Source organism: Pteropus alecto, unplaced genomic scaffold (assembly GCF_000325575.1).
Source record: "Pteropus alecto unplaced genomic scaffold, ASM32557v1 scaffold139, whole genome shotgun sequence".
Lineage (NCBI taxonomy): Eukaryota > Metazoa > Chordata > Mammalia > Chiroptera > Pteropodidae > Pteropus > Pteropus alecto.
The window spans coordinates 5262597-5272674 of NW_006443567.1; the positions used below are offsets into that span (position 1 = coordinate 5262597).

Genomic DNA, 10078 nt, shown 5'->3' on the forward strand with positions numbered 1-10078 from the left:
GATCTTTGCTCCAGAGGACAAGATAGAACTATAAATATATCCCTAAGTGAATCCATGAATCAACAAATGTCACCCCTGCTTATACCAAAGTTCCCACCTTGGAGAAAATATGCAGCCAAGCAAGTTTGTCTAGCATGATTTCAGCCTTGTATTAGAAAGTCATGATATAAGGATTTTAAAGTCACTCAGCCAAGAAGCGACTATATTGTCCACAGAACTGAAGAGTAAGGGCAGGGGTCAATAGCTAACCCCACCTTTTCTCACTCTCATTTCTTTTTCTACAGTAATATTTTTCTGCTTGAACATGTGGTGTTTGTCTTAAGCAATGTACTCTACCAGTAAAGATGAAAAAGCCACTCTGGGTTTCTTACATGAGAATCCCTCAGTTGGAGTTGACAAGGAATATATCTCCCTTGGCTTCAGTGGAAGACTGAAGGGCCCATACTTCCCCCTAGGCTGTCCAAGCTCCGTTTCCTCTTGCCTAAGGTGCAACCACCTAGATAGCTCTTAAAAAGATAAGCAACTGCTTCTCATTTAAGGATCTCCCTCCAGCTTCTCTTAGCTGCAATTAATCAAGAAAAAAATAGTCTCTCTTCAATCCCCTGCAATCTTTCCAGAGCAAGCTGGAAATAAAGACTCAGATTGCTTTTCACTGAATAAGCTTCCATGTCGTCCATCAAAAACTATCACAGACTTCCAGGGAATGTGCTGTTGCTAAGATATTTTGTGGTGCCACAGGCTTGAGAACCAAGTTTATGAAAACATCACAAAGGCTGGGAAAATTCCCTCCAAATGATTCTTCCTCCCCAAACCTGGCCTAGGGCCTTAGGTGCTAAATAACAACAATAATGTTAAGAGATCTTTATTATTCAAAAAATAAATAACGAGATAATGACAAGTTCACTCGGGAAACAATAGACTGCAGGTAGATACAATAGGTTTCCTTTAAATACAGTCATTTCTTGAGGAAGAGTGGGCAGGCCCAGAGCTGCTCTCTCTACTCTCCCTCCCATCTAGAATGATGGAGATAGGGACAGGGCTGAAATAAGATAAATGATTGGCAACACAGCCTGATTGTGTGTGTATGTGTGTGCGTGTGAGAGAGAGAGAGACAGAGAACAAGACAGAGAGAGAGAAAGAGGAAGGGAGGAAGGGAGGGAGGCAGGGAGAGAGAAAGGATGGGGGCGGGAAGAGAGAGAGAGAGAGAGAGAGAGAGAGAATGAATGAATGAGTGTCGAGGTGGCTGGTGGGGGGCAGGGTTTTCCAGTTCTCTGCTGCATTAGACTTTCTAAAGCCTGCCCCCTATATCATGGCCACATGGACCTAGAATCAACCACAATTGGATGTGAGCTGAGGCTCCCTGTTTCCCTTGTGCATCTTCACTGATAAATCAAATACATATCCACTGAAAGACACTGCAGGCAAAAATAAAAACAAAAACAAAAACTAAACTTGGCTAATTATTTGCTGTTTACTCAGAATTCAATCTGTGCATCATGGCCTTGTCTTTCCATAGGACTCTGGATGTCTGTATCAGTCAGGTTGCTGCTTCAGAATATAAGCTCTTATGGTACAGGGCCTCTTTGGGTTTCACTCACCCCATATTTCACTCATTGCAGCCCTACATGCATTGGGGTGTATAATAAATAGTTCTCCATGAGGAGGATCCTAGGGTTATAAATAGGCAGTTCAACAGGGGGTGGTCTTAACTGCTTTGCTGTATTATGAAGACTGCCAGCATTAGCTCAGCAGCAGCCTGCGAGGTTACACTGTTCAGAGTTTGAGTAAGCCAAAAGACGTGAAGCCAGTCCCATGGCTCACTTGGCTTGGATCAGTCACGTTGACAAACACCGAAGCACCGGGTTGCAATTCAAATACTCCTCCCAAGTGAATGGACTGTTGCCCACAAGGTTTGGAAGAACTCTGGGTATTTGTTGCTCTAAGTAAGATTCTCTCGGATCCACTCATTGACCTGAGGCAGAGGCTGGCTATAAATGGAGCTTGACTCGAAGCTTCCCGATTGGAACAGAAGGTGACTTGGGTATAGATGTAATAGAGTCCTTGTCTTTTAACGGCCAGTTGTTTCCCATTTTCCAGGCTTACCAAGTTGTTGCTCATGGTGTAGTATCCTTTTTGGGCCCACTGTAGGACTGTAATGGAGAGGGGAAAAATTTATATTGAGGTGAAGCATAGCATGGTTCACATTCTAACAGAAAATAAAGTTTAATGTTGATACTAACTTCATATATGAATGGAGGTTTTGGGCATCAGGGATTCTTAAGTACCCTTCCAGCCTTCAGAGTCTATAAAGAAGCTATAACTTATAAATCTGCATGAGCTTTACAGTCAGATGGAGCGGGATTCCAGTCTAAGTTCTATTCAAGCTTGGACAAATCATTTAATCTCTCTGAGTTTCAGTTTCTCATCTGCAACACAGGCTAATATTACAGCGTATTTCAGAGACTCGTGGGGGTTAAATAAAGTAACAGAGCACAGTGAGTTTCCTTCTGCCTTTAGAGTTCTTAAAGGTAATTTTCCCTTGAACTTAAGAAAGTATGAATAATTTCAAAGTTCCATATCATAAATTATGCATACCAACATTCAGGCAAAATCTTTTCTAATATTAATATTAATTTCTTCCTTTCCTTGAATTTTACAAAGCCAAAGAGTTGCCAATCCACCTAGCACAGGCTCAGCACTGAGAAAAGGAAAGCCCCCATTTCTTTCTACCTGATTATGCTATTGCAAACCTGACCTGCCTCCCACAGCAAGGACTAAATTAGGCAAGGAAGTATGAAAATAAACTTGTCATTTCACTCGGTGTTTTGATCTCCCTTGTAGTGGGCGCCACCAACTTGAAAGTACCTGTATTCTTGTGGCTAAACCCGAGTACCCACCAACAGTGTGCCATTTTCTCAGCTGAGATGTTGAGTGGGTTCAAAGTAGTGTGTGCACCCGATTTCAAATCTCAGCTTTCACAGAGAGCAAGATTGCTGGGGTGGGGGATGGGAAGAGGTGAAAGTATTGATGCATTTGATTCTTGAGTTTTTTAAAAATCCTATTTGGTGGTCTTAGGCCTATCAGGGTGCAAGATCCAACTTATTAAGACTCATCCTTTAGTAATAATAGGAAAGGCATTCCAAATGCCTGACATTTCATGGCCTTCCAGACCACTCTAGAAATAACATTTTATGTTTTCACTTTTGGATCATTTGATTGAGAAAACAAGGGCAGGTTCCCTATGTTTTAGTTCACTAAGTTTACTTTTGTAAGTCCTTACCTAATTTTAGTCCTTGCTGTGGGATGTAGGTCAAGTTTGTAGCACCATGACCAGTTAAGAATGAGAGGTTTAGGACTGGCATGGGTGAGGAGTGTTACTGTCTTTTCAAATGATCTCTTACAAACCTACTGTGATGCAGACTATAAAGTATACTAGAACCAGTATCAATCATGGGCCTTTAGGTAGAATCTGAACATCATGAAATATATCTAAGGGCAATGTGAACAAAGACCAGTGGGAAGCTATTCTTCTAGGAGGTATCTCTGTTGCTGTCATCCAATCCAGATGGTTGCTGTCATGTGGATGGCCACCCTGGACATGCCAATGTAGTTGCAATGTTCTCCCATAGTGTATTTTCTGAGAAAGGGGTGCTTGGCAGAATTATTAAATATTATGGAAATAACTGGTATTAATGAAGGGTTTTAGGCCACTCTTCTGACAATTAACAGTGAAATAAACTAAGTAATGACACCTTATATTTGCATAGCACCTGATTTTGATGCTCAGAGTCACTCTTAAGTGAGGCAGGAAGCTGCTGTATAGGTAAAGGAACATGCCTAAGGTCACCCAGTAAGTGATAGTCATGATTCTTGAACCTCAGTGTCAAAAACTTCCTATCCAGTGCTCGTACTTCCAAATCATGATCCACAGGAACCATGTGTATACCCACTGAGAAGCCTAAACCCTACCTCAGAGATGAGGCTATGTCTCCTCTCGTTCTCTCTCTCTCTTCTTTCCTCCCTCCCTCCTTCTCCCTGTCTCTGTCTCTGTCTGTCTCTGTCTCTCTCTCACCTTTACAAGCACCACACATACCCACAATAGCTCCCTTCTCATGTTCCCTTTCCCTTTCACTCCATAGCTATCCCATCGCCTGTCTCTGTCTCTACCTCTGTCTCTCTCTGTCTCTCTGTCTCTCTCATACATACACACATTGTTTAGAAGTCCATTCTGAAGCACTGTGCTGAATTTTTCAAAGACTACTCTGATGCTCTCAGACTGCATTTATGTAAATGGGGAATTTTATACATGTTTCCATCCATTTATCAGATATGAGACATTCTCCAGCATCAGCTATCAGGAGGTACAGATTTGGGGGGTGGCAGGAAAGATCTAAGGGCTAGAATAATGGTGGAACATATACGGAAATAAAATCATTCAGAGTTTAAAAGATTACAGTATGTCATCTGTTGTTGTTACTTCATTGGAAAATATAACATCCTGGCATCTATTGATCTTTGCAGAATGATTTTACCCTTAATTTTCCTTAGGTTGGCCCCAATGAGGCTGAGGTTAATCATGCTGGGATTGACAGATGGTAGGAAACACCCCCCGAGGCCCACTTACACACAGCAAAGAAGGGTTAGGATGAGGGATATTCCAAGTCAGGAAGTCACTACCTGCCATCTTTTCTATGTTGTCAGAATAATGGTCCCTCCACCAGTAATTCATCATTTAGAATCAACCATTGAGCAAGAACATAATGAGAACATCAGGATTGCCGTTCTACCTCCTTTTGTCCCTCCAAGTCCCATTTGTACATTTGAGCTCCCTTTGAAGACAAAGGAAAGCATATGAGAGACGTATGGGTAGGTCTGTAAATTAGGCCCCAGAGAAAGAGAGGAGCTTAATCATTAGGCTGCATTGTGTCAGCATCCAAACTTTCCCTCTTGGGTGGCTGATGTTCAGATGCTTCTGGACTTACCAGATGCTGTTTTACTACTGGCTTCACTTATGACATGTGCTGCAATTTGAGGATCCTGATCACCTGAAATGAAACCAAAAGCAAACTCAGGCCAAAGTAATACAAAACTGCCCATGGAACTATTTGGTCTAGTTCTACAGCTGTGTAATAGAGACTGTGCTTAAACAGGTTATGTAAAAGGAAGGATAGAATGGGCTGATATCCTCACAGGGGGACAATCTGGTTTCTAAAATCTGAACAACTGAATTGGTTATTTCCACTGATTCCATTCTTCTAATAGTTGTTCAGTACTCAATTCCGCTTTACATAGATTGACACAGGCTAAAAATACTGAACTTCATTAAACATATTTTGAATCTTGTTTCTAGGAACAACTTTCATCCACTGGGAATTTTAATAGGCCCCAAGACTATACCTGCACGATTAGCAGTAAGATGCTTATGGTGTCTGATCTGGTCAAGCAATTGGCCAAATTATTGTATCTATCTCTAATTGCTTCTCCTGTAAAAGGCTTGCTTCTTAACTAGATGTGCTTATCTCCTAAATGCAAAGACTTCGTGAAAGTTTCTCTTTTTTTTTTCTGGTAAGGAGCCTGGTGCCAAACACTTTGTAGGTGCCCTATAAATATTGAGTCAAATAAATTACCAGTTTTGTTAAATTTATCATTTTCCTGAAGACTGCTAGGTAGCATCCACATGAACTGTTTCCTCAAGTTTCACTGTAATTAGCAGATAACATGACACCACTCAACATACCTTACAGTAATTCTGAAGACAAAACCATCATGAAAATCATATCATCCTTTACATCTAGATCAATAGTTAAAGCAAGCACTGAATACTCTCTTTGCCTCAGAAAACAGTATCTGTATCTCTATGTATGTAGACATGTATTTTTTTGTCTGTATTGACTTCACAAAACCCATAGCATCATTTTCACTGACTTTGTGATATAATAGTATCTCCAAAAACACTCATCTACCAACACTTCATCTTTCCCACACTCAGCTGCTCTGGTCACTCCAGGCATTATTGTGTTTGGTTTGGGGTGCTACTTTCTAAGAGGAACAGGGAAAGTTAGGGTGTCATCTAGAAAAGGAGGCAACCAGGAGAGGAAAGGGCCTGGAAAGGGTCATAGTAGAAGACACTGGGGAGGTTTTGTCTGGAGAGGAAAATGCTCAGGGATCATGATTGCCATTTTCAACATCTGGACAGCTGCTGTGTAGACAGGAATTATACTTTGTTTTATATGGCCCCAGAAAACAGAATTGGATCTAGTGAGTGGAGATTACAGGAACAAATTTCAACTTCAGAGGAGAAAAAAACTTCTCTCATGTAACATAATAAACTTATTGTAATTATTAGAACCATTCAAAGATGGATCAGGCTGCTCTATGAGATAGAAAGTGCCTAGGCATGTTCAATCAGAGGCCAGATGGTCAGTGTTGTTGTGAAGGAGATTTGTGCTTTGGGCACGGTGCTGGATTTTAGAACCATCAAGACTTCTTCCAAGCCTGAGATGTTCAAGATGCTCTGACATCAAGAACAGGACAAAGAATAGAACGTTGTGACACTGATTCACTCCTTGATCCCAGGGGCTCCACTAGTCATGGTTCCTCATGAAAAACTTGTATCATTGAGCAATGAATGCCACTGCTACCAAATGATGACTTTCTTATCACCTTATCTTCTGTAGGTGGTACTAGGCTGTATGGTTGCTTTGATTAAGGTACTGAAGATAATAAAATTTCTTCATACTTGGTATTATCAGCATTAAAGGAACCCAACCCTCCCCATAAATATGTACATACAAAGCCTTTCTAAATCACAGGCAGCAGAAAGTGTCAATTTTCCAATCGTGTTCCTGTTTTATTTCCAGGCCTAAAAGTTATCTGATTTAACACTAGGTTGTTTAGTATAATCAGTTTTATAAAGATTCCTTTCAGTTTTTAAGTATTCATAGAAACTGGTAAGTAGCAACCTACCTTTTTGCATTTGAAAATTTTCTTCTTTCGCCTTCACTTCATTTCCCATTATATCCTGAAATAAGAATCATTACAAAAGGTCATTTGGGCAGGAACTCTGCTGTGGGGTTTTAGAGGTATCACTCATTTGGCATTCATCCTTACTCTGTTGCCTGGTTCTGGTGAGGATCATCATATGGACTCAGCCCCTGTCATTAATTTCTTCATACTAATTGGGATCCCATGGCCCTGTCAGATGAGCTGATAGCCCAGGAAGGCCAGGAGTGGATCTGGAAGCAGAATCTGGGCTTCATTATCTCCATTCCAGCACTCTTACCAGACCAGAGTCTGTGATACTGACTCTTCCTGTGACTCTAACCTCCTTGGCTTTGACAGGTATTGACAAATGATGTTGAATGGGGAGATGATTTTATCCTGGGAATTGGTGTATAAAATATTATTAAACATAAAGCATAGTGTGTATCTTTTAGAATAAAATTGGTCTGATATCTCTTAGGAAATGTTTAATCTTGAGAAGGAATCCCGGACTATGAAAAACTCCTCAGACATTTTTTTTTATTTTGTTGTTCCTTTCAATGGGTTAAGGGTATTCACTTGTTGGTTGTGTGCCCTTGTGTGGCCTGTATTTATTTCGAATAATCAGCATACAGGAAACACAGGTAATCTCTCAATGCTGCTGATGTTCAAAAGCAAATGCAACACTTCTTCATGGGGTTTCTTTTCACTTACCAACTGAAGGAAGGCTAGAGGTACTTAAAGAAGCTAATAGGGACTGCCATCAACACAGGTCAAAATATAATAAAAAGCTATTGCCGCCATTTTAAAGATACTGAATAAAAGGCCTGGAGGGCTTAACTGGCTGTCATGATGTCTCCCAAATAATCTGAGGATGAAGCCAAGAGTCAAAACCTTGAGATGACATTCGTAGACCAGGACTTAACTACACTATCACCCTGTACTCTGAATACAAGGGAGGAAGACAGTAGTGTTCATTTCCTGTAATCAAAGTCTTGTGCTCCTTCCCATTACTGGAATCAACTTTCTACAGGGCCTTTTCTGCCCCCTTCCTCCCATAGTAGGAATTTGTGTTGCTGTTGAGTGCCTTCTTGTAGGCTCAGCTTAGTTATCAGATGTGAGAGTTTAAGTCACAGAGCCTAAAGGGGAATCTGTGCCTCAAAGCACTCACATGGGCTGCAGAGTCTCAACTTTCCACTTGAGCTGAAGTGTGGCACTGTGAAAATGCGGCAACAGGAAAATGTTTGTGAGATAACAAGTAAACAAATGAGTATTTAGTGTCTTTTCAAAAAGTTGAGTGTGATGATCGAGATCGAGATACTTTCAGGCTAGGTGGTTGCATTGGTGTCAGGGTTTAGCCAAGATGAAAATGTAAAGTCAGCAAAGTTTGTCTTTTATGCACCTAGCCTTGCCTTTCCGTGAACTTTCCCCCAACCACACTCCCCAGAGCCTTTTATCGCTTTACTCCCCACCTCAACCGAAACACTTTTTAAAGTTGACTTTCAGAAAATCTGGGATTAGTTATTTCTCTCAGTGAGAACTCAATGCAGCAGGTATAGACAGGTTGACCTTTAACTTAAAAAGGAAGCTCTTTGACCTTATCAAAAACATCTCAGGCATTGATGGGCAGACAATCATGGAACTGATCATTGTAGCAGAGGGTGGGGTGGGTAGTAAGTTTTAATGTAAAATTATACTATTCTGCCTCCACTTAACATAATCTCTGAATCCCATCTTCCCCCCAAAGTAACAGCTTGGTGTTACCTGCCTTAGGGGATAATGAGTTCCTTGTCATTAGAGGTGTTCAAACAGATTGGGGCACCACTTGTTAGAAACTCTGGGGAGAAGACAAGTTCTGGTTCGATAATTAGATGCAATGATTTCTAAGACCCCCTAAAGTACTATTATTCAGAGCCCCAAAATTCAAACCTTAGGTTGCTTTGGGCCAGTCAAATTATGACCCAGAAAGAGAGCCCGCTAACATTAGGTAAGAATATAAAAATATAATTTACGGTTATTATGTAGTTGACCTGCTAGGTTAAAAAAAATCCAAAATATTGTTTTAAGATGAGGAATTTGGGGAGATGGATATTGGAAAGAAGTTCAGACATTGGAAGAGGATTGAGTAGCTGGAAGACTTTGGGTCTCTCTATTGTATCATATATACAGATGATATTGACTAGGATTCCACCCCTGCTGCAATAGAGGTAAGGGGCTTCCTCTGTCACATGTAAAGAACCCCTGTTGACATACCTGAGAAGGTCTGACTTTTTAGAATATGAAACTTTGGAGCTCTCACTTTACACAATGTAAATATAAGCAGGGAGGCCAAACTGGCTGTTTTCCTTATTCCTATCCCGGGTGGCTGATTTGGGAAGCCATGATGAATTGGCAGTTCAGGTGTAAAACTCTCAGTAAGAAAGAGAGAGGGAGGGAAAAATCAACAGCCACTCTCACTGCCGCTGGAGAGAACTGAAGGCCGATTACATAATTACAGAATGTCGGAGTTGGTAGTGCCCTTATAGATAATCTCGGCCCTCTCATTTTATAGATGAGAAAACTGAGATCTAGAGAGATGAACTCATTTGTGCAAAATCACACAACCAAGTACATTATATATGCTATTTGAATTATTAACCATTGTTATGAAAGTGACTTTATTCACATTTAAATTTGCAACACTTTCCAATACCCTGTAATACTGGCAGAAGCCTCAAACCCCAGAGAAACTCAAATCATTTACAAGACTTGCAAATATAGAGTTAAGAGTCTTCATCTAAAACCTAGATTAATGTAAAGAACCTAAAAGCCAGCAGAAGATTTGAGCTGTGTTCTGATTCCCATAGGTGACTTGGGAATAAGGTCTTAGAGTCTTCACTACTGGATTAGATTACACATTGGGGACAATCTGGAGGACAGGAACAAGCTCAGAAATAAGATCTCAAACCCTTCACTCCCGGGTTAAATCACACATCATCTATATATGAGAAGTAACTCCTCTTGGTTCACCCAGATACCTACCCACCTGTCCTCAATGTGGAGTCCTGCCTCCTGTTCATGACCCCAAAGTGAACTGAGGACCAGGGGTATATGACTT

General features: G+C 40.9%; 1 protein-coding gene across 1 annotated transcript in view; it reads right to left on the bottom strand.

Annotated features, from left to right (window-relative positions):
• Positions 1–1200: 1200 nt before the first annotated feature.
• The window catches only part of CD40LG (CD40 ligand), a 12307-nt gene continuing 3429 nt past the window's right edge, over positions 1201–10078 (bottom strand). Inside the window, exons 3-5 of the mRNA XM_006924197.1 lie at positions 6967–7021; positions 4983–5045; positions 1201–2150 (exon numbers count right to left, since the gene is read on the bottom strand). Of these exons, the coding sequence (XP_006924259.1) occupies positions 1774–2150; positions 4983–5045; positions 6967–7021 (495 nt within the window). The 3' untranslated portion in view covers positions 1201–1773. The remainder of the gene's footprint in view (positions 2151–4982; positions 5046–6966; positions 7022–10078) is intronic.